Source organism: Adelges cooleyi, unplaced genomic scaffold (genome assembly GCF_023614345.1).
Source record: "Adelges cooleyi isolate 19-005CV unplaced genomic scaffold, UGA_ACOO_1.1 ACOO_flye_CR_arks_rails_tigmint_CR_PRNA_462, whole genome shotgun sequence".
In the NCBI taxonomy this organism is placed as follows: Eukaryota; Metazoa; Arthropoda; class Insecta; order Hemiptera; family Adelgidae; genus Adelges; species Adelges cooleyi.
The window spans coordinates 17267-43406 of NW_026096147.1; the positions used below are offsets into that span (position 1 = coordinate 17267).

The window sequence follows — 26140 nt, forward strand, 5'->3', positions numbered from 1 at the left end:
TGTATTGATACCACTTGAGATTAAATTAAGGGAGATCCAAAGATGGGTTAAGGATTGTGCAGAGAATTATGTCTTTCCAGAGTCAATAATAAAGAATAAACAAAAAACTATACATTCAAATTATTTAACTAGTAAAAGACAGCACAAAATGTTTACTTAATTTAACATAATTAAATACACATTAAAACAATGATACATTTATCAATAATATTTAATAAAGACTGAAACATAATATTATTATATTATATTATTAAACGTAATATTATTATACTAAGACGTTATTGGCAAACATTTAAAAACAAATGATTATCTTCTAAATAAATAAATATGTCGTTTCTTAAATGGTCATTGCCAAATTTTTTTTTTTTTCAAAATGAAATCCTAATTTAATAATAAAAATGTAGTGTACTTTTATTAGTGTAGCAATGAAGAGTTTTTGTGGGTAAATTTTTTTTTTATAAGGTTATCATAAATTTTAATTTTTTTAACAAATTGTAAGCAAACAAATCTTAATATTTTTATCTATAAATACATTTCATCTAAAAAAAACTGACATGTAGCGTCTTTTTAACAAATAAAATCTATTCGACTAACATTTATTCGTTATATCGTTCTCCGTTAAGAAAATATAAAATGAGTTCGATATTGGTGTGACGCAATGTTTTTTTAATGTTTTCTAAATATTTCTGTAATGCTGCCGAATTGTTTTCCAAAAGTTTCAAGCCGGGTTTATCGTCTGTAAGCGACCATTGATTTATATTAAAATCGTTCAAGATCAAATCGGCCTTCTTCTTAATGCGCATTGACATGGTGGTTAATTGGTTTGTGTCGATTTCATCTCGATAATAAAAGTTAAGGAATTCTATGAGCTCGTCCATAAATTCGTCTTTGTAGCGAATCGCTTCGGCGGCTGACTTGAAAAGCAAATGAAAATCTTGATTAATCTTTACCGAATGTTCTTTTGAACAGGTCGCACTGGCTTTCCGATAGGCCGCCAAGTGTGTCCACGAATACAAGTACAACCTGACTATCACGATGTTCACTATAAGCTCCAGATAGATCTTGACTCGGAACGGTTGCTTTACCCACATCCGGTTTGCAACGTGGTTCCTCATTAAAATGTTGGCCGCGTCCAAATCACTTACCGTCGCAGCCCAGTCGATCAGCGCACCGGGGATTTCTTCGAACAACAACGCGTGGTTATCCCAAAGTTCTTGCAAGTACAAATTCGAAATGGTAAAATCTTGCTGGTGTCTATAGGCGTACTTGAAAGCCGTGTGGTCGTGTGGTTTGAACATTCTATCCATCAGAACGTCAATATCGTCCATCGAACGGATGGGCACGACCAAACTGTTGACATCAACGTAGTATTCGTCCAGGTAAATGTTTTCGCACTTGTGTATGCATTTTGCAATGTCGGCATTCAGTTCACTGTTGCCGACGAGATAATTGGCATCCGGTACTGTGAACTTCTCGTTTTCCGCATCTACGACACCGTAAACTCTAAAGTACAACAGCCACAACCAATTTGGCGACACGGTTTTGGCAATGAACAGTACCGACAACATTCTGGCCAAGTAGATTTTGAGTTTGTAAAATACTAGTTTTATCTTGGTGACGCGTTCACTCTCGCTGTTGAACGACACGTTTATGATGGCCTTCGAATGTTGCAAGATGGTTTGTGCGATCACGGCGTTTGTACATTTGATCTCTTGTACTTTATTGTTGAATTTTTTCAGCACTTTTTCTTTGCCCTCGACATTGAACTTACTGTAAGTCGTCGAAGACGTCAGCATAAGACGCTCGTCGTCGTTAAACGTAATTGGATTCTGACTGTAGGTCTTGAACTCATTGATTACTTTAACAAATTCCAAACTGTGAGTGTCTAATAAACTGTAGTCTTCGGCTTCTTTTTCCTGGGGGAAAAATAATGCTCGATAAATATAATTATAAGTATTGTAATAAAATTATAACAATATATATAAGTAAAATAATATTTTTACTTACAATAAAAACACCGTAAAATTAGTTAAACATATAAGATGAACTATTTAATTTGTATTCATTTCAATATTCACAATTAAATTTAATTCAACTCATATTGTGGTACATGAATTATGTGCTACAGATAGAATTACATTTCATAGAAGAATATAATAAACTCTAATTATAGAGTACTACTTTTGATAAACCAAGTATTGAAGGTTTGCGAGTGAAAGACAGTGTAATACGATTTAATTTTTGAAGGGAGAGATAAAAAAACCCAGAGAATAAGGCATGAAGAAAATGTTATGTAGGCGTGGCCTAATATTGAGCATCTCAAATACAAGTGGTGGCTTTGAAAATAATTAAAACACATTGTGTTTCGTGTAGTAGTGTTAAATATATATAACTTATAAGTGATTCAGACACTCGTTTTCTAGGGAAATATTTAAGATATACAATTTTTATTTTATTTTTTTTTCGGTATAACTTTATCTATCATATATTTATACTTTTAAAGTTTTATTTTTATGTTCTCGCAAATTAATCATTAAACTTGATGATTTAAAAGTACATTTTAGCCAATAAAATATGCTGTGCTGTTAACAGGGCCGCATTTAGGGGGGGGGGGCACTGGCTACAACTGCCCCGAGTGCCAGTATTTTGGGGGCGCCAAAATTTTCACTTGTGAATTATTAAAACTTTTAAAATTGAAACTATTTTAATAACAGTATTATATATTATAATATAATATAAAAATATAATGTATTATGCTGTTTGAAATTTAAACAACTAATGTATTTATAGATAGCTATCAGCGATCGAGAATTATTAATATACCTAATAATAGTTCCTTAGTGTAGAGCCACATAAAACCAATAAAATCCGCACCGATCAGTAAACAACCGCAACATGTATTATTAAGATACAAACAAACCGCCTTATCGTGCTGCGGATTTTATTGGTCGCCGAAAAAAACGTTAGTGTAGCTCTACACTTTCTTCCCAATTTTTTTGTGATTCAGTAGACTGTTATTTATATTCATTATATATTATTTATACTAGTCTAGTATTAACAGTCTGTTAATATTAGACTTATTTTTGATAAATTTTGAAAATTTAATTGGTAACCCATATATTTAAAATACTTATTGAATTAGGAATCATCCTTGAAATATAATCACTGGTCAATAACCAGTTTTGGACAAATATTTTTAGAATTACTGAGATTTAAACTTGTTTTTACTAGGAGGAGTGCAATATTATCTCTAAGCACTGTTTAACCGTTTTACTTAAAAAAATTGAGATGGGAGAAAAGGTGGAGTTTAGTATTATTTTTATCTGCACGCATTACTCAACCTCACTTCATCTCCTGTTTTATATTTTAAACGGTGATTATTTTATAATTTTATAATATTGTAAACTAATAAAAGCCAATTATTAAAAAAAAAAACCAATGAAACTGCAATAATTATACAAAGAAAAAATGATTTTCTTATCTTTAATGAATCACCCTGTGTATATTATCGCACAGTTGTAATACTAAAGAGGCAAACAAGGGGTTTTATTGTTTTAAAACTTCACTTACATTAACAATGATTTATTCAAAATAACAGGGTATTGATAATTATTATTTTTGTTAAAACAAGGAGTACTTTCCTATGTATTACTCAATTATAAAAAAATGTCATAATATCTACATTTAACTAAAAACAAAAGTTGTAAGATTCAAATTTAAATCTGGGTGCATAAATATTGAATTTATAAAGAAAAAAAACCTTTTCTTTGCGTAGGACATCGATTGACGGGGTGAAAAAAATTGTAATAAAAATAAATAATAAATTTATCCAAAAAAAGTGAAGTTTTCACAAGTTACATATGATTTTAATGTTCCATCTGAAAATATCATTTGTAAAGGTATTTTCAGCAGTTAAATTTAAAAACACAACAAAAATTGATTTACCTTTAAAATGTAAAATAATGCAATAAAAATAATGGTCGATGCCCCGTTTCGAATAAACGCTTTATGTGTTATTTAAATTCGATATTAATGACAAAAAAAAGCATTTGTATGTTGATTACTTAAAATTTAATATATGTTATAATATTATTTTTCTCGTAATTACTTCGTCTGATTTAGATTTGAATGAGGTAGTCTTCAACAAGCCAATTTGCATAGATATTACGAACGATAAAACCACACTAATTTTCTTCATTTTAAGTTTCAAGGATTTAACTTGTCGACTGGTTTATTTCGATAGTAACAATATAATGTATATTTTTCACACAAAAAAAAAACCAGAACACTTGTGAAGTTTAAAGACGAATAAATACAAATAACCGCTTTGTCGCTAGTTGGAATGGTTTGACATACGTAACACTATTGTTTACCTTGTATTTTTCTTATTTTTTTTATTGAAACCTAGTATGGTAAGAGAATATAAATTTTTTTTATAATTAACAACGTTGTTGTCGCTTATGGAATGAAAAAAAATCCATCACTACCTTAAGGGCCCATATTACGTATTCATTGTAACCTGATAACACAAAATTAGACCTTATGAAGGTTTTTGAGGGTATCACACAGACACCAACCCGTAGACGCTTTTGCGAAAAGCTAATAAATAGGATAACAAGATACAATTGAATGTCTGGCAAGGGAAACCAAACAAGAAAAATGCTGCAATGTTGTATATACCTGAGCCTGAAAGACAAATACTGTAGATAAGTTAAGAAAAGGATCGGATGTAGTTCGTAGTTTCCCGGATGCAAAAAGTATGCGCCCATCACAGATAACAGTGTTATCGATAGAGGTCAATATTATTATTTGATGATGATGCTACTGTTGTAAAAAACAAACAAATACTGATGTTTAATTCAAATCATTAGAAAGCCATTGCAAACGAACACAACAATTTATGAAAATTCAAACACATAAATCGTATAAATTGTTTGTCTATATATTTATGGAATTAAAAACACGTGTTCGTTCCATTTAAAAAACCGAAATCCATACTTCTTTTACGTAGGGATGAAGATAAAAAAAATGTTAGTATTAAAAATATCGATGGCTGATAGGTCAATAGATGTAACCCTCACGTTTTTCGATTTTGAGGATATGATTGCAATCGATTATATAAATAGAAATACACATTTTGGTCAACTGTGTTAACCCTCACATTATTTTTTCTGTTCAAAATTTGTCATTAAATTTTTTTTTTTTTTTGGTGTAACCCACTGACAAAATCAGTTTACTAAATACCAAATGATGAAAGCCACTACATAATATTAATCATTTTAAGGCAAACTAATTTGTACATGGTCAGTTAGTTTAAGACACAGCGTAACCAACGAGTAACTTCACTTTAGAGTAACATAAAGTGGTTAAGCCTTCTATTTACTTTTGCGAGCAGTATATTAAATTATACTTAAACTATTTTTAAAACGATTAAAAACAAATTCAACTTTTTATTCCATAAAATCAATATGCACATGCTATTTTAGTGTCTCCTGTATAATTTAAGTTTTGATGGTTACGTCTATTAACCTATCAACCGATATAGCAACATGTTTCTCTAAAAATATTCATATTTTCCAAGAACATAGCATCGTACATCAGATGAATCACCCTGTATGAACACTGAATGGTACAAAACAAATTTTGCTAAGCGGAATACGTTTCTTTGCTATCAATATATGCCTATGTAAATCGTATTATTCAACAGTGTCACGATATAATTTGTCGTTACTATTTTTATCACCGATAAAGTCAGTGTTTTCGCATTGTGCCTTTTAATCAAACAAGATGTTTTTAAGTACAGCAGTTCAAAAAACACTCGTTTTCCTATGTTCTTATATTTAATGCCGAATTAAATTGTCTGGTTACCCAATGAAAAAAATGTTTTTTTTGTAGTACATTTTGCTTTATTGATTGTAACATCCATGAAACGTGGAAACTGATCAACATGTTTCTAAAAATACTTTAATTTTATTGTTAAATACGACATAACGGTGTCAATTAATTTTAGACAGAGATCAACCCTATAGTATTCTCCCTAATTCTAGCAGAACAATATTAAGCACATTTATGTCATTACCATGTTTTTATCGGATTCACGAATCCGAGAAACAAAAAAAATTCGATACTGAATCGATCAAGAAGTTTAAAACTAAAGAACTTAAAACGTATTACTGAACTCCATAAGATTTGGGCGGTAATAATTTTATTCTAAACTCAGTGGTGTTTGTAGAACTAATTTATATTCAATGATGTGTCACATGTTGGTTTTAGTCACACGCCGGCCAAAAAATCATGTTACAAATCAATTCAACAAGATTTTTTCTTCCAATTTCGAATCTAAAATTATTTGTTTCATAAGACAATGTTTTAATGAGATACCAGTTCTATTAAAAATAATGTTAAAATAAAAAAAAATTAATACCATTTATTGTACTCATAGAGCTTCTGACTGTCTCATTTGAAGTTCAGTAGAGCTTTGTATTACACCCTGTATACATATATATATATATATATATATATATATATAAAGAATATTACAAGAATAGTATTTTTACAAATAAATTCAAAATTATACACATAACCACGTACAAGTATTATATAATGAATACTAATAATATTTACAACAGAACATCACAGCTTTTGATTTAGTTTTAATAATTCGTCTAAGTGTTTCCAAAATTTTACTCTGGCTTCGTTCACTTGGCCTTCGACCATATGAGTATCGTCGCCGTCAATTGAAAGATACTTAGGTTTTTCCAAACTTGTAAAGTCCCATTTGACATTAAGATCTGATGAATTCGGGTTTCTAAAAGTAAAATTGTTTTATTTCAACAGTTTTTGTGTAATAAAAAAAACACCTATAACAAACCCTGTTTTTGCAAAGTTAGTCCATAATTTACACATTGTTCTGCACACACTTAGTTCTTTAGAATTTGGTTTAGGCATGAGTGCAATAAATTTACCAAAGAATAAATAATACAATTCATCAGCGTGACACGCTCCTGTCGATGCATAGTATTAATTAATATTCGGCAGTGATCGTTTACTCTGAATAATGAGCGAAATATCATTTTTCAAAAGAAACACAAATTATTTCATAACGAGGAAGGATTTGATGCAATACCTATTTATTTACATAAAAAAAGTGTAATTTAAAAACATAACCAACTATATAAAAAACGACCAATAGTCTAAAAACGCTTAAAAAAGTTTTTTAAACGATTTTTTTTATGTAAAATTAACCAAAAAATTAAGTTGTTTGAGTTATGTCAAAAATGATAAAACTGATAATGTGTACCTTTTAAGTTAAGCAATTTCGGTCTTGTACAAAAAATAAGTTTTTTAATATTAAGTTCTCCGTCAAATTTAAATTCATAGTTGTAAACGGGTGTAATGCCTTCTACGATTAAGTCGTTGAATCCTTTGTAGAAATCTTTGGCGAAAAATACATCAGTGAATAGCTGAAAAAATGTTTTAAATAATAGATTATTATCATCATTACAAAAAATTAACAGACAAAACGTAAAAATAAATTACTCATACCTAAGAACTTTATTTTAAAAGTTCAATTAATTTTTTTCAGTTCACATTGCAACGCAAGCATTTAAAGATTTCTACAATTTGTAGATCAATACAATTTTAGGTTAATCTGACTGAATTTATACTCAAATTCAAAATATAAATGAAAAAATAAAAAAATAAAAAAATGTTTCAACCTTATTTTTTTTTGACTTATGATTTTAGCGTTCATATTGACAATTTTATAAATGAACTTTTTAAAAAACTGTTTTATATTTTTAACAACAGCAAATTTTGGAAATACAACCAAACAATTTTTATAAATACAACCAAACAATTTTTATGACAAGTTTAAATTGTTTTATAAATTTATTGACAATATTATGTTATTACCGCGCAAATACTTTCTAATTTCTCAATCTCAGTTTTTAAATCATGACCATTAAAGTAAAACGATTGGATCTTATTTATAAATTCATCACATTTGGCATCGTCTTCGAGGAATTTACTTATTTCTTCGACTTTATTAAAATTCTTTATTTGTCTCGACTTATAATCTAAAAAAATAAAAATAATAATTCATGACGCAACGATTATACAAGTAACATATTATTCATTAATGGAGATTTACGGTATTTCATGCAAAATAAATTAAGATTTTATTTGCCTTTAAACATTAACATTCCTTCTCTGTCGTTAAGTCCACATATTAAAGGAATTGAAGAGGCTTTTTTCAACAGCTCTTCTGGATGAGCTGGTATTAATTTTTCACTTACTTGATCGCTTTCAATGGATGGAACAAATTGGTAAATGAAAATTTCTCTTTGGCCCTACGTCAAAAAAAAAATTATATTTTCGGCCAATAAAAAATATATTTGACCTACTGTACAATTTATATTTTAATATAAAACAAATATTGTTACTGTAGTTTGTTTCCATTAATTATTAAATAGATTTTATTGGAGTTGAACGCTCGGTGTTTGAAGTATTATCGTAAATTCAATCACAGTTATTTTGCTATAGTAATATTTTCACGTAAATACGTACTTGAAATGTAGATTTGAACATAGAAGCCTTTACCAAGTCGTTTACAGGAACTTTTCTTAAATATTGTACTATTTTGTGAGGGTCGTCTGACGGACAACCCAAATCCGCCGCTATTTTAAGCGCAGCGTTTTTGTGTTTCGAAGTAAATGCCCAAGGATTAAGAACACAACCACTTTGCATAATAGCCCTTTGGAACACACTTAAATCACCCGATTCCAAAAAACTATTTTGATAGTATCTAGCCGCCTTAGAGTATAAAAAAACATTTACCTTTCGATGATGCAGAGAGTACATGGTAATGGATCGACGCTGATCCAGCGCTCTCGCCAAAAACTGTTATGTTATTGGCATCGCCTCCAAATGCTGATATGTTTTCTTTTACCCACTTAAATGCAAACAATTGATCTTTTAACCCTATGTTTCCGGGACAATCATCGATATCCAAATTTAGAAATCCTTTTTTGTTAAAAAAAATTGTATAATTATGAATTACCCAAATAAAATATCAAACATATAAATATATGTTAACTAAATATTTATGTAACGTGAATATAAGGTTCCTGAATTCTCTTAGTATTTTACCTAAAACATTAAGGCGATAGTTAAACGTGACCAAGATTACGTTTTCTTCGATTAAATAGTCTGGGGAATATACGTCTGACGATCCTGAACCGTAGTTAAATGCGCCTCCATGCACAAACACCATTACAGGTTTCATTTCATTTAACTCCTATGAAAAAAAGTTAAAAATAATGTTATTGAAATTCATTAATTTGATAACGCGGTTTTTTATTTTACGTACTTGCGGCACATATATGTTCAAGTATAAACAATCTTCGCTTCCGACAATTTTTTTCTCTATCATTTCATCGTATTGTACACATTCTCTTTTTTCTGAAAAAGCTTTGTAAACTCCGGTCCATCCAGGGTGTTTGACGGGTGGCTACAATAATTAATTAAAATCAAAACAAAATTATTAGTAAATAAGTTTCTTCTCGATATAAACTACAAACAACATACTGTTAATTACCTTAAATCTTAATTCATCGATGGGCGGCTTAGCATAGGGTATCCCTAAAAAACTGACATATGGTTTGTTCGACAAGCAGGTCTTATAATATTGACCTAGTAGAGCTCCTTGTTCGATATTAATGCTCATTTGTCTTTTCGGCTAAAAAAAAATATAAGTGTTTAATATTATAGATCTACTAAAACTATTAAGAGCTGGCACAAATATATATCTATATTATAATATTAGTATCCGATTCACCGTAAGCAATAACCAATACTATTGTGCAAAATAATGCAAAAATGTAATTAACAAAACAAGTTGAATAACATAATATTTTGTTAAAAAAAATATTAAATAGATACATATTTAAACAGCTGTAAAGATATTTCTAGCATCTATCAAACTCAACAGGTTATCTTACCATACAATTTTGCTTATGGTTATGTCATCACTTATTTTGTCGAATAGATCTTGTATTTTGAAAACCTATACCTACACTATGTTACCTCGTTTGTGTACGATTTTCATAGTAACAATTGAACGGATATTATCCCGGTTTTTACTATTACATAATGTTTACAAAGTAGTTTTAGGTGTATGATGTGTGGATACTTGTGCAATCGTATTTATTACAGAGTGATCATTTTATCGTGAACCACTCAATATCTAATAAATATAGAGTTTAATAAGATTATTGTTTTTTTTTATTTTTCTATAGTTTGTTTATACAATGAGCTCTCAATTTTCCACAATTTTTTTGTCTTTACTTCCATTCTAACTTGGTTTTTTAGATAGCAATTTTTGTAACTTAAATGGTAACGCATACGTTTTATTAATTAAAAAAAATAAAAATGTGAATAATGTACTTAACATTTTCTCTGGTAGATAACCAGTTTTGGATAACTGGTTTTGAAATTTCAAGTTCAGGGCATGAAAAAAGGTGAAGTGTGTTATTGTTTTTATCTGCACGTACTTCCCAACCACACTTAACCTTCTTATCTTAACTTTTATAACCTTAAGAAATAGTTGTTCAAAACTGATTATTCACCAGTAAAAGTTTTTAGTACATTATTCTCAAATTAAAAACTTAATGAAATGTATGTGTTACCCTTTAAATTTCAAAAGTTGCTATAAAAAAAAAGTAAGTTGTAACGGGTTAAAAAAAAATGTGGACCATTGAGATCACATCGTATAAAATCAAAATGAAAAAAAAAATTATTTTTAAGCCCAGTGAGATATTGACTGGTTCGTGATAAAAGAATTACCCTGTAAAGTACTAATATAATAATCTATATACAAAATTTTAAGTTCATTATCCCAATATATTTACTAAATAGATATTAAGAGATTCACGATAAAATTAACACCCTGTATAATAGTTTGATCATTTTAATTGGTAATGATAATAATGTTGTGCTTAAAAGTGAATTTTAAGTATTTGGTAGGTGAGGTCAGGTTTAACCGGTTTGCCGCTACAATAAATTCAATCGTCGTAGTAGCTATGCTAATACTAAAAGCATCGCAAAGCCTAATAGTTTGTATTAAGCTGGGTTTACACTAGGATAGTATTCGGCCGAGTTACTAAAGCAAATTGCTAAATCAAGTACTAAATTGAATCTAGTTAATGTCTATACACGGTATAGTAAAATTATAAGTTCTTCGTATTAGTAGTATATTTAGTCGGGCGAAAGTAAAAAAAAATGTTTTTTTAAATGTGTTTTAGGTTATTAGGGTTCACAGTTAATATATAATATTATAACTAATACAATATAATATACATAAAAAATATGGATAAAGCAAAAACAGTGACGTTAATATCAAAACGATGCTTAGTGATTTGATGATTAGCGAGGAATTATTAAATTTTATAAAAGAGGAACTAGATAGGAAGCTGTAATGAAAAATCCAAAGACATTCGTGCTGTCGATATTCTTCTACAAACTTAAGGGTCGTATCTTCATTAAACTTATGGCTTTATATTTAATTATTAATTTCCAATACAAAATATATTATGTAACGCATAATATATTATGTGACAAAAAAACACAGACAATATTTGTATAGTGATGAGTGATAAAGTATTTTATTATAACGCGATAACGTATAATCGCGCTGTTTTAACAAAAATTATCAGCGGCAGTGGTGTTTACAATGGTTTAGTAGATAAGCAAGTGCTAGTGGAAATACCAACTTGGTAAAAAAATAGAGATGATTTCTAATCGCTCGACTAAAATGTTTACTAGAAGCGACACTGAAATTACTACTAAATGATATTTCCACATCTTTCAAGCAATAAAAAAATTAGCAACTTGCTATAGTAACTCGATCGAGTACTACCTAGTGTAAACCTGCCTTTAGATCGGTATTTAAAAAAAAGCAGAAGTCAATCTCGAAATTACAACTAAAAGAGAAAACATTTTGCCGTTGTTTTTCTAAGTTTTGAACAGGAAGTGATGAACTTTTTTAATTTTCGGGCCAATTAAGTACTTCTGAGCTATGAAAATATCGCTAACTTGTATATTATTGCTTTAGTTGTATCACCGTTGAATTATATCTGTACATACAATGATGGATTGGCGCAATGTTCGACTTACCACGAGCCTCGTCAGGAAACCCAAAAATCTATTGTAAATGATGACCACGGTCAGTCGCCATATGATTAACATCTTCGTGAACTTCGTCGTGGATTTTTGAATGTTACCGTCCGGCTATTGTTTTTTTTTTATCAACTCTAATAAAAAGTAAAAACTTTGAATTTTTCTTCTATTACCCAACGAAATACGACCGCGCTGCATCACTGAGAGTCGATACACTGGTTGCACAATGCTATTGACCGCGTGGACCGTGACCGTGTGTATAGCAGATAGCCATCCGCTTTGCCTTACCCCTCCCTCGGGTTCGCCACAGTTATATTATGATTACTCCTGAAATCCTGCCTACCTACTCGGTAGTTGTTAAATCAGGCCCTGGACACTGATTACAATTTATTTTATATACTTACACTTACTTTGGAGCATCTATACATTTTCGCATGATAAACTTTAAACGCAATTTTCTCAAAATCCTTTTTTTTCCAAACGGGCTTTCACGATAGGTAGGGAAAAAAGTATTTGACCTAATGATGCAATGATGGATTTTATTAATTGGTAACATTTTCTTTTAATTTATAGTATATAGTATAAATTAATATCAGAAGTGTTTTCACAAGTCTGTTAGTAATAAAAGCAAAACCATTTGTTTTTTAATGATTGACATACCCATAGAAAACATACAATCGAATGTTTTATTATAATATTTTATATAACTATAACTATATAAGTAAATTTAATGTACAAATTCCATACTAAATATTAATGTTACTTATACATCCTTAATCAATGTTTAAAATATTTGCCAAACATAAATTGATATTTGTTTGTTTGTATACAATGTATTTATATATGGAGTCCTTAACCAGTTATTAGTTTGTTAACTTTATTTCATGTAAAAATATGACCTAACATCGTTTGTGTTAAATCCTAATGAACTCAAGACTTGTAAATGGTAACATATTAATTATTTCAACATTTTTAATTGTGAAAAATTTTCTGAGGTTTTTGAATATTTATTTTAATTTAGTTTTTAAGTTATTGTGGTATAACATTTAGGGCGGGATGAAAGGTGAAGTATAGTATATATTTTTTTTATCTGCGTGCATCACTCTAATGGAATCTAGGAAAATAACCGATGAAAATTTTATTAATTTGATTCTATATGTTATTACAATAAAATAAATATTAATAAATCAAATAATATATGTCGATGATTTAAATATAAAATGTTTTCTATTAGAATGTACCTTTTTTTTGTGTGAACTATAATTTAATATATTATCACATACGATGATATATGTATGTACACGTGGGAATTTAAATTACCAATATTGTGTAATTTTCTGAATAGTTTGGCTCATTGTTTAAATCTAGTAATTAAAACTAACATGAATAGTAATTACTTTTAGCTTCGATGCGTAGCTGAGAAGGTATTGTTTTTACAATGATGTGTTTTTTTAAAATTATTTTAATTTTTGTGTCTGGACCCACGATATCTTGTAAACCGCTAAACTGATTTTTTCGTGTAGCAATTTTATAGATCAGAAATCATACCTGTTAGGTACTGTAAAGTGGCCAAAAATTAAATAAGTCACCCCTTCTCCATCAAAATTGAGAAAAACACCTAAACAATTTACAAATTTTGCAACTTAAAATTACGATTCTCTATAACTTTTTTAAAAATATTCGAAAATGTTCCAAACTTATGTGGATTGTTCTTCAAACATAGTACTAGAGTTTTTTTGAAAGTGATTTTATCACTTTCAGTTATACTAAAATCTGTAGACCTGTGACCTCTCCGTTCCCACTATGCCCCGACCCGACTGTACTGGCTTTTTTTTAAAAATTCAAATGTATTATACATTTTTTTTGTCTGTGCTAACTATAATTTAATATATTATAGGATACGATGATATATTAAAGCTAATATGACTAGTTACTATAATAAAAGATAAGATTATGAAAAATTTGAATAATTATAAATAAACCATTATTCAAGTGTAATAACTCTATCAGAACGTAGGTAATAAATATTTAAAACAATTTGCATTATTCATAAAATCATAAGCTACACTTAAGGATATAGTAGAGGTCATATTTTATTAAAATATTAATACTTTATTTTGATTATTTATATTAGACAATAAAAAGTTTTACATCATTCTACAAAACATAACATAATACAATTTTATTAATATAATTCAATAAGGTTCAATGAATTAAATTTAAAAAACCTTCAATGATCGTCAGTCCAAATTTTGTACACTTTTATTAAGGTTTTGTAATTAGTAATTTTTGAATTTTGGTAACTAGCCAGTGATATATTTTAGCCATGCAGCCAATTGTATTAAATAACGAACTTTTTTTAAACTAAATTTTTTATAGTTAAACTGAAAAAAAATATTAAAAACTAAGCAATGTATAAACCAGCACAGAAGAGGTTTGCAAAGTTGGTTTATATAAATTATTAAGTATAAATGTGATTTTATCAAAATTAAACGCTTAGATGCGAACCTTGAAATAGGAAGAATCCAGCACAATATAAACAGACTTGTACATAGATTTTCGCACTTCATCGCCGCCTTCAGAATACATTTTTCTAAATAAACTATTGAAATCGTTGTCGTCATCGTATTTTGCGTTTTTGCTGACTAGTTTGCCCCAATTGCGTTTTTCATTGCTTACACTGGTGTGGACTTGACGGTATATATCAATGTGTCCTATCATTCCGATTCAGATTTGGCAAGAACTACTTCCAATAGTATATTATATAATTTTAATAAATACAAATTCGATTATTTTGATATGGATACAAACCACAATATAATATTAATATCGTCGAGAACTTAAGTATGGGCTATACCAACAACAGTCAATATTTGTGAATTTATTTCCTTTTAAGTATATCACAACTTAATTTGAGTTTAATTTAATTAAAATGTTTAATTAGATAAATACGATTTTCTAAAATAAAGGTATTAGCTCTTAGGTAGTATGTATGTATTTGTTTGTATAAAATAAAAATAAAAGTAAAGGCTTTCAAATTATTTTACAGAAGTTTTGGTATTATGGGTGACCAGGAAGACGAGTCTAAAGAAAACGATAATGTTCTCGAATTTGAAAATGTGGAGCTGAAAAAGTAATGAGTACTCCACCGACGATGTCAATAAAGATAACAAGCAACAAACTACATATACTCTATTCAGAATAAGAACAGTCTTCGGCAGCTGACTTGTGCGCATGGGCGTGGCTTCACTACGAGCAACGGACCTCGAACACTGCCGCCGGTGGGGCTACAGACGAAATGTAAAATGGGCGGTGCCTGACCGCCAACCGACGAAAACTGGTCGGCCGCCGAAGCCTGTTCTTATTCTGAATAGAGTATAAGTATAATACAAATTATAGATAATGACGATAAGTCACAACAAAATGTAATAAACATTTAACACAATATATATTTTAAGGATATTATAAGAATAGTAGTTATACAAATAAATTCATAATTATACAGATGATCACCTAAAAGTAATATATAATGAATACTAATAATATATGTTATAACACAACATTATAGCATTTGATTTAATTTTACTAATTCGGCTAAGTGTTTCCAAAATTTTACTCTGGCTTCGTTCACTTAGCTTTTGTCCATATCAGTACCGTCACCATAGATTGATAAATACTTAGTTTTTTTTCAAATTTGTACAGCCCCATTTGACTTTAAGATCTGACGAATTCGGGTTTCTAAAAGTAAAATTGTTTTATTCCAAAAGTTATAGTTTTATATTAAAAACACATATAACGAACCTTGTTTTTGATTATACGAGTATCGTTTCGCAAAGCCCTGCACGAGTTCAAGTGTTATTCAGAGTTGTTGGCCATGGATAAGTAAAAAAACAATAGCCGTGGTAGAAAAAGAAAAATCTAGAATCGAAAAAGATTCAGTTAACAACAGTATTCGTCCGGATATAACCAACCTTACCAACAGTATACATTCACTGGCCAAGACTATACAAACTAGTAGTAGGATACTTGAACTTTCAATAATAAGCACTTATCGAATTAATTCGATAACACAGTATCGAGTTACACAATAGAACTACTGGCCATGACTATGCAAACTAGAAGTACCCAGCTCAGACAAACTAAAATCAATCGTAAGCCTCGTGTTTTTAGAAGAGTGTATATTAAAGATGTCAATAATATTATTTACCAGTTCGTAAATTGTAATATAGACAATCATTTCATTACTTATAAATAAAAATTGTAGAAAGTGACGATAAATTAGAACAAAATATATTAAATATTTAACCTAACACACACACACATATATATATATTAAGGATATTATAAGAATAGTAGTTATACAAATAAATTCATAATTATACCCATAATCACCTAAAAGTAATAAATAATTAATACTAATAATATACATTTATCGCAGAACATCACAGCTTTTGATTTAATTTTACTAATTCGTCTAAGTGTTTCCAAAATTTTACTCTGGCTTCGTTCACTTGGCCCTCGACCATATGAGTATCGTCGCCGTCAATTGAAAGATACTTAGGTTTTTCCAAACTTGTAAAGTCCCATTTGACATTAAGATCTGATGAATTCGGGTTTCTAAAAATTATATTGTTTTTATTTTAACAGTTTTTGTGTAATAAAAAAAACACCTATAACAAACCCTGTTTTTGCAAAGTTAGTCCATAATTTACACATTGTTCTGCACACACTTAGTTCTTTAGAATTTGGTTTAGGCATAAGTGCAATAATTTTACCAAAGAATAAATACCACATTTCATCACCGTGACACGCTCCTGTCGATACATAGTATTAATTAATATTCGACATTGATCGTTTACTCTGAATAATGAGCGAAATATCATTTTTCAAAAGAAACACCAATTATTTTATAACGAGGAAGGATTTGATGCAATACCTATTTATTTACATTAAAAAAAGTGTAATTTAAAAACATAACCAACTACATAAAAAACGACCAATAGTCTAAAAACGCTTAAAAAAGTTTTTTAAACGATTTTTTTTATGTAAAATTAACCAAAAAATTAAGTTGTTTGAGTTATGTCAAAAATTATAAAACTGATAATGTGTACCTTTTAAGGTGAGAAATTTCGGTCTTGTACAAAAAAAAAATGTTTTAACATTAAGTTCTCCGTCAAATTTAAATTCATAGTTGTAAACGGGTGTAATGCCTTCTACGATTAAGTCGTTGAATCCTTTGTAGAAATCTTTGGCGAAAAATACATCAGTGAATAGCTGAAAAAATGTTTTAAATAATAGATTATTATCATCATTACAAAAAATTAACATCTAGAAGTCTATTTCGACTTATAACTTGTTACACTTTTAATATTCTAAACACAAATGTTTGTTTACAGACAAAACGTAAAAATAAAGTACTCATACTTAAGAACTTTATTTTAAAAGTTCAATTCATTGAAGGAGTAGATCTACCATTAACAAGACGTACTTGATCATTGGTTCTAATATTGATGCAGTTTCTTGTAAGAAAGACGGGCATTATTTTTAACCCGGATCTAAACTACCATTCCCATATATAATCATTTTGCTATAGAGCGTTTAAGGTGTTAGGATTTATTATACGTACATCAAATCAATTAAAGTTGTCTAGTTCGCTTAAAATTGTCTATTGCTCTCTTGTAAGGTCTCTTTTGGAATATGGTTCTGTCCTTTGGGACCCCTTTACGACGGCTGACTCCTCTCATTTAGAGCGAGTTCAGAGGTGGTTTTGCTCTTCAGCAGCTTTTATTCTAAAAAGTACCCACCCTCCTTATGACTACAGTATAGTTATGGATAAGCTCGGACTGGTTTCCCTAGCTGACAGAAGAGTGGAAGCAAACTTGGTGTTTTTGCGAAAGTTGAATGATGGACGAATTGAATGTTTCTCTCTCCTTTCCCAAATATATTTTAAAGTCCCTTCTCGTGCCACTAGATCTAACTTTCAGTTTGTTGTTCCGTTTCACAACTCGAACAATGGTAGGAACCATACTATCCATCGAATGATGCGTCTTAGCAATGAGCACCTAAGCTTTCTATAACCCATTATGTGTAAAATTGTTTTTGTCTTTTTGTTTTTTTTTTGTTCGTGTATTATAAATTATAATGTAAGTTACTGAGCTGTTAATTTATCTATACGTTGTGTTATTTTTACTCTTATTCTATTGGGCTCAAGCCCGCTAAATAAATAAATAAAAAAATTACCGCGCAAATACTTTCTAATTCCTCAATCTTAGTTTGGAAATCGTGACCATTAAAGTAAAACGATTGGATCTTATTTATGACTTCATCATATTTGTCATCGTCATCGAGTAATTTACTTATTTCTTCGACTTTATTAAAATTCATTATTTGTCTCGATTTATAATCTAAAAAAATAATAATAATCATTCATGACGCAACGATTAAAGTATATAAAATTGTATGCTACTAACTGATAAAATCTTTTAATTATTCAGTTTTCATATGATAAAAGTACTAACAACATGAACTCAAAACCAAAACATACAGTTGAACTTAGTTAAGGAGAATATAAAATAAAATGTAAGCACTAAAGCAATTACATTTAATCGGCGATGATGATAATTTGTAGCACAATAACGTGAATTACGTCTTGTTAGTTTACATTTGCAGCAACCTAACAAATATCATTTTACATGTGGCTGGTGATGATCAGACAAGCATTATATTATGTAATTTTAAAAAATTGTTTAAACTTTTACATTTTATTTTATCGCATTGTACATATTTTTTTATAAGTGATATAAGCCTGTCTAGTCTTTTAACTAATTATACAAGTAACACATTATTCATTAATGGAGCTTTACGGTATTTCATGCAAAATTAATAAAGAAACTTATTTGCCTTTAAACATAAACATTCCTTCTCTGTCGTTAAGTCCACATATTAAAGGAATTGAAGAGGCTGTTTTCAACAGCTCCTCTGGATGAGCTGGTATGAATCTCTCACTAACTTGATCGCTTTCAATGGATGGAACAAATTGGTAAATCAAAATTTGTCTTTGGTCCTATGAAAAAAAAAAAATTATATTATCAAACAGCCAATAAAAAATTAATTTGACCTACTGTACAATTTATATTTTAATATAAAACAAATATTGTTACTGTAGTTTGTTTCCATTAATTATTAAATAGATTTTATTGAAGTTGAACGCTCGATGTTTGAAGTATTATCGTAAATTCAATCACAGTTATTTTGCTATAGTAATATTTTCACGTAAATACGTACTTGAAATGTAGATTTGAACATAGAAGCCTTTACCAAGTCGTTTACAGGAACTTTTCTTAAATATTGTACTATTTTGTGAGGGTCGTCTGACGGACAACCCAAATCCGCCGCTATTTTGAGCGCAGCGTTTTTGTGTTTCGAAGTAAATGCCCAAGGATTAAGAACACAACCACTTTGCATAATAGCCCTTTGGAACACACCTAAATCACCCGATTCCAAAAAACTATTTTGATAGTATCTAGCCGCCTTAGAGTATAAAAAAACATTTACCTTTTGATGATGCAGAGAGTATATGGTAATGGATCGACGCTGATCCAGCGCTCTCGCCAAAAACTGTTATGTTATTGGCATCGCCTCCAAATGCTGATATGTTTTCTTTTACCCACTTAAATGCAAACAATTGATCTTTTAACCCTATGTTTCCGGGACAATCATCGATATCCAAATTTAGAAATCCTTTTTTGTTAAAAAAAATTGTATAATTATGAATTACCCAAATAAAATATTAAACATATAAATATATGTTAACTAAATATTTATGTAACGTGAATATAAGGTTCCTGAATTCTCTTAGTATTTTACCTAAAACATTAAGGCGATAATTAAACGTGACCAAGATTACGTTTTCTTCGATTAAAAAGTCTGGGGAATATAAGTCTGGCGATCCTGAACCGTAGTTAAATGCGCCTCCATGCACAAACACCATTACAGGTTTCATTTTATTTAACTCCTATGAAAAAAAATTAAAAATTATGTTATTGAAATTCATTAATTTGATAACGCGGTTTTTTTTTTTACGTACTTGCGGCACATATATGTTCAAGTATAAACAATCTTCGCTTCCGACAATTCTTTTCTCTATCATTTCATCGTATTGTACACATTCTCTTTTTTCTGAAAAAGCTTTGTAAACTCCGGTCCATCCAGGGTGTTTGACTGGTGGCTACAATAATTAGTTATATTTATACAAAGTTATTAGTAAATAATTTTTTTCTGGGTATAAATTACAAGCAACATACTGCTAATTACCTTAAATCTTAATTCATCGATGGGCGGCTTAGCATAGGGTATCCCTAAAAAACTGACAAATGGTTTGTTCGACAGGCAGGTCTTGTAATATTGACCTAGTAGAGCTCCTTGTTTGATATTAATAATCACTTTTCTTCTCGGCTAAACAACAAAAAAATCTGTGTTCAATACGGGTGGGTTTAATAAGAAATTAAATGTTTTTTGTTGATATTGTTTTTATTCAATATGACCTCAATTTTCACAATTTTTTTGTCTTTACTTCCCTCCTAACTTGGTTTTTTTATAGCCACTTTTGAAACTAAAATGGTAACGTATATATTTTGTTAACTTTTTAAATTGAGAGTAATGTATTAAAAATGTTGACTAGTGGATAACCATTTTGGGATAACTATTTTTAAAGTTTTAAGAGTTTTTAAGTTATGATGGGAGGGGAAGTGCGGTTGGGAAATGCGCGCAGATTAAAATAATACCTTCACCTTTCCTCATGTCCTAAACTTGAAACTTTAATAACTTTTTTATTCAGTTTATTATAAGTATAGTATAAGGCTTGGAAATTTCAATGTCGGGCGATGTCGGGAACCATCTTAAAGTTTGGCTTCTAACGTAGGGTGACCACACGTCCCGTATTATACGGGATTGTCCTGTATTTCAACTTTGTGTCCCGTTGTCCCGACAAAAGTAATACGGGACGCATTTTGTCCCGTTTTTCCAAGTCCGTCCCGTATTAATGCCGTTTTTTCCATACCGTTAATTTATAATTTCTGAAATTTATTTTACTATAAAATCGTTTTGTTTACGATATTTTTGTACAACATTATTCAATATGGAATATTAAAATCTATTATTTTTCAGTGGTAGGTTATTTTTTGATTCTTATTTTGATTATAACTGTTGCGTCACATTGTTGTCGGTGATATAAAACGTATATAATGTCATAATACCATAATAGTGTTATATTTTCGTATATTTTGATATCATTGGATTATTATTAGAACAATCTCACTGGTCGCGGCCAGTTCGTTATCTACAATATTATTAGATCTATGTATCATTGTAAATGTTATTTGTTATAATATTTGTACTCCTTCAGTCTACATTTTGTCCGTCGTAGTAATAGTGTTCAGTCGTAGTGGTGTCATTTAAAATATACAGTTTGTTTATTTTTTTCTCACAATGCCGAAAAGGAGGTGTGTTTTTGCTCCAAATTTAAAATCCAAATTTCCTTTTTTAAAAGATGCTGATGAAGTTGGCAAAGTGTTTTTTACAATATGTAAATCGGTATTTTCTATAGAACATGGTGGACTTAGGGATATTCGCATTTCATACAGTTGTACACAATCACTCATTTCGATCGATGGATTGCACATAATCTCTTTTAAAACAAATTTATAATAAAAAATTCACTTGTGCTCGAACTAAGGCTGAATCGTTTGTTTTAAATGTGCTAGCTCCTTTCGCCATGCAACAGATTTGTAAGGAATTAGAAAATATGAATTTTGCTACTATCATGATAGATACTTCTAACCATAAAAATCTGAAAATCGTACCCATTTTATTACGTTATTTTAATCCAAATCTGGGAGTACAAATTAAAGTTTTTGAAGTGACAAATTTAAAAGGAGAAACAGCAGATATTTTATCAAATTACATAATTGAATGTTTGAAAAAATACAAGTTATTGGATAAAATTATTGCATTTTCTGGTGACAATTGCAATACTAACTTTGGAGGTATTTTACGAAAAGGAAAAAAAAATGTTTTTTCAATCTTAAATAATAATTTAAAAACGAATATTAATGGGATAGGTTGCGCTGCTCATATTTTGCATAACGCAATTCAATCAAGTACTGATATGTTACCTATTGATGTAGAAATTATAGTGAACAAATTTTTTCAATTTTTTCATATCTATACAGTTCGAGTTGAACATTTGAAAGAGTTTTGCGAATATGCAAATGTCGAATATAAAAACATACTTGGAAATGTAAGAACTCGTTGGCTATCTTTATTACCGGCCATAACAAGAATTATTGATATTTACCAAGGTTTAAAATTATACTTCGAAAAACAGGAAAAGTGTCCAACCATTTTAAAATCTTTTTTTAATGATCCTATGTCTAAAGTATGGTTTTATTTTTTGCAAAGCCAATTCAAAGTTGTCTGTGATACTGTGACAAAAATAGAAGGAGATAAAATATCAGCATGTGAAGTTGCAGAGGAATTAGAGATTTTGGTTGGAAAAATAAAAAGTAGAAAAAATCAACATTTTCTTACATCAAATATTTTATCGATTTTAAATGATTTGAAAAACAATAATATGTATGATCAAAACTCATTCAAAAAAAGTACTGATCTATTTTATAATACTTTTTTATCTTACATAGAAAAATGGGGTTGCCATTTTGACGAGTTTAAAGTATTTCGTTGGGTTCAATTAAGAAATTGCCCTACTTGGGAAAATGTTCAAAAATGTATACAATTTCTTATAGAAAAAAACCAAAATAATATAAACCTGGAAAACTGGTTGAAGATAATTTGTTTGACGAATTCAGTCATATTGAACAAGTTTTTCAATCACGAATAAATGAATGGCAAAAAAGTTCAGCTAAATTGGAAGTTAAGTGGTGTGAAATATTTGAGTACACTAAAGCTCATAACATTGACACAACTAACATATCAGCAATTGTAGAATATGCTTTAGCAATGCCGGGTACAAATACTGCAGAAGAAAGGATTTTTTCTACCATTAATGTCTTATGGACGGACGAAAAAAATCGTTTTTTAGTTGAAACTATAAAATCAATTATCATAGTGAAAACACATTTTTCAAACTATTCTTGCAATGATTTTTATAATATTTTATTAAAAGAAAATAAATTACTTGATGCAATTAGTTCAGCACAAAAGTATACAAAAATAGCAGAATAAGACCAACCCATCGTCATCAAAATAAATATTTTTGTGTTCTTGCTTACGTACGAATATTTACTAACCATATTTTATTTATATATAAAAAACATGATACAGTACAAATTAAATTTAAATTTGTTTTTTTATATTATTATATTTAGTTAGGTAACTTATATAATACATGTATAATCTTAATTCTTAACTAGTTCACCATTAATATCAAAATAAAATTGTTTTCATGTATCTACTATATATTTAAAAAATTATTCATCAGATTATTTTGTTTTTTGAAATGTCCCGTATTTTTATTTTATTTTTATGGTCACCCTATTCTAACGAATAGTTCTCACCTCCAGTATTAATGCTAAGCTAAAAGTTATTGTTTTTTAAATTATGTGGTTTTATTATTAACAAATATTGAAAACCTTTTCCACCAGATGAGGTAGAATGTTTTTGTTTATATCTCTTCAGCAAGTGTTTAAGGCATAAAGTCTGTTTTTTTGCATTGTGTCATATAATTAAACAAGAATTTTTTTTTGTACAGTGGTTTAAAATATACTTATTTTCATACATTTTTCTATTTAATGCAGAATTAAATTGTCTGGTTTCACAATGTAAATAAAATATTCTTGTTTTATATGTGATTTTGCATTATTTATAACGATTGTACTGTAAACAGGAAACTCGTTAATTAAGCGTCCACATATAATCCTAGTATGAGTAATTATCTTAATAATACAATTATATTATATTAATAATATTATATAATTTTATACTACTCAAATAGTTAAAAATAAAAACACTTATTGAACTTAAAAAATTATGTTTTTATAGTTAATGATATTTTTATTTATCATTTATATGATTATAAATATTATAGCTTTGGAGCTAATCTGAAAGTTATTATTGTTTTTAAATTATGTGGTTTTATTTAATTTTTTAATTTGTATAAGCACCGGATCCACAATTTCCTTTAAACCACTGAACCGACTTCTTCATTTAGCAAGTCCTATCCTATAGCAAGTTCATAGCTATGACAAATCGTTCCTGATGATAACTTAATTTGATCAAAAATTTAAAATGTCACTTCTTTCTAGATAGTATCAAGTAAGAGACACAAAAAATGTACATATTTTTCATCTTAAAAATTCTACAAGCAATAACTTTCATATAAATAGTCGAATAGCTCAAAATTTGAGCGGAATAATCTATTAAGTTGACAAACCAAAAAAATATTTAAAAACCTTTCAACCAGTTGAGATGGAATGTTTTTCTTGATATCTCTTTATCGACCAACTTTTTTAAGTCATAAAGTCTGAAATGTTCACACAACTGGCTTGGATTCAAAAAAAGGATTCAAAAAAACACTTGAAAAAAAAAACAGACAACATGTTTCTGAAAAATATTTTTATTTTATTGATAAACGCGATCCAACGATGACAAATTATTTTTGGCAGACAACCAACCCCAATCGTATTGACCCTAATTCCAACAATATAATTTTAAGCAAACTTTTGTCATTACCGTGTGTCATTTACATATGGCTTCTTCTTGGTTTTGGATAGGAATAGGTATACTTTTATCATTTTTGGGCACAATAAAGTATTTCTGAGTTATAAAAATACTGTTAAGTTGTAATTTTGTGCTTTGGCGTATCGACAGAAATTTATATTTTTGTATGCAATGATGATTAGTTCAATGTTTGACTTACCACAAGTCTTGAAAGCAAACTCAAAAATCGATAGTAAAGAATGACCACGATCAGTCGCCCCATGATTAACATCTTCATGAACTTCGACATGATTTTGTATTAACCGACCGGCGATTGTTTTTGTCAATTATTCTTTATTTTAATTTTAATTTTCGTTATATTACCGATTGAAACACGGCTGAGCTGTACTACTGAGAGCTAATGCAGTCGTCCCACGATACCATAGACCGTGCGAACAGTGACCGTGTGTATAGCAAATAGCCACGAGCTTCGCATCACCCCTCCCTCGGGTCCGCCACAGTTATATTATTATGGTAACTGCTGAAATCCTGGCGAGTCGGTAGATGTTAAACCTGGCCCTGGACACAGGTAAAAATCAACTTTATATACTTATAGTTGCTTTAGAGTACCTATACATTTTCGTAATATAAATTTTGAACGCAGGATAGGAAAAAAATTATTCGACCTAATGACTTATTAATGACATTTTCTTTTAATTTATAGTAAATCATTATATTAATAAATATAATAAATTTCTTAATGTAGTCCCTCCTTATCTAGTATCGTGTTCAGTTTGCTCATCCTTCTCATATCATTGCATAGCCTTTGAATTGTGCGAACTCCCCGTTTCCTATTCATAGACTGATTATGTTTTTCAATTTTTTTTGTCCTGTACTTTGGACCTTTTGGCTGTGTAACATTAAATTATTATACAAATAAAAATACTTAAATTATACGTTTACCGGAGTGCATCACCATCGCACCCGAACACCGTAAATTCGACTAGAAATTCCAGTAATTGTTATTATAATTGTAAAAGTTAGTATTCTTGTCCACCTTCAACTGTAAAAAAATCATTTTTAAATAACGGCATTTTTGATTAAATAACATCAAAATAGGTCAAATTATAAATTTTATAAGTCGCCGAATTTAAATAAAAAAAAAATTGATTGCACATTGATTTAGATGTGGTAGCTGAGCAAATATAGTATTGACAATTATTTATTTGAAAAAAATAACATTTGTAAT

At 29.2% G+C, this 26140-nt stretch overlaps 3 protein-coding genes across 3 annotated transcripts; all 3 read right to left on the reverse strand.

Annotated features, from left to right (window-relative positions):
• Positions 1-336: 336 nt before the first annotated feature.
• Positions 337-4246, reverse strand: LOC126842252 (uncharacterized). The gene is made up of 2 exons (XM_050579138.1): positions 4109-4246; positions 337-1916 (listed from the first exon to the last, which is right to left on the reverse strand). The coding sequence occupies exons 1-2, from the start codon at positions 4196-4198 to the stop codon at positions 597-599; spliced, it is 1410 nt and encodes a 469-aa protein (XP_050435095.1). The 5' UTR covers positions 4199-4246; the 3' UTR covers positions 337-596.
• A 2283-nt stretch (positions 4247-6529) lies between these two features.
• Positions 6530-12376, reverse strand: LOC126842251 (juvenile hormone esterase-like). The gene is made up of 11 exons (XM_050579137.1): positions 12175-12376; positions 9599-9739; positions 9371-9511; positions 9151-9298; positions 8835-9024; positions 8569-8764; positions 8189-8351; positions 7915-8078; positions 7301-7463; positions 6872-7004; positions 6530-6808 (listed from the first exon to the last, which is right to left on the reverse strand). Exons 1-11 carry the CDS (start codon positions 12244-12246, stop codon positions 6634-6636), a joined length of 1686 nt encoding a protein of 561 aa, XP_050435094.1. The 5' UTR covers positions 12247-12376; the 3' UTR covers positions 6530-6633.
• Positions 12377-15682: 3306 nt separating this feature from the next.
• Positions 15683-25338, reverse strand: LOC126842249 (juvenile hormone esterase-like). The gene is made up of 12 exons (XM_050579136.1): positions 25112-25338; positions 20491-20631; positions 20264-20404; positions 20044-20191; positions 19732-19917; positions 19462-19661; positions 19078-19240; positions 18418-18581; positions 17289-17451; positions 16859-16991; positions 15979-16794; positions 15683-15915 (listed from the first exon to the last, which is right to left on the reverse strand). Exons 1-11 carry the CDS (start codon positions 25199-25201, stop codon positions 16620-16622), a joined length of 1704 nt encoding a protein of 567 aa, XP_050435093.1. The 5' UTR covers positions 25202-25338; the 3' UTR covers positions 15683-15915; positions 15979-16619.
• Positions 25339-26140: the final 802 nt, after the last annotated feature.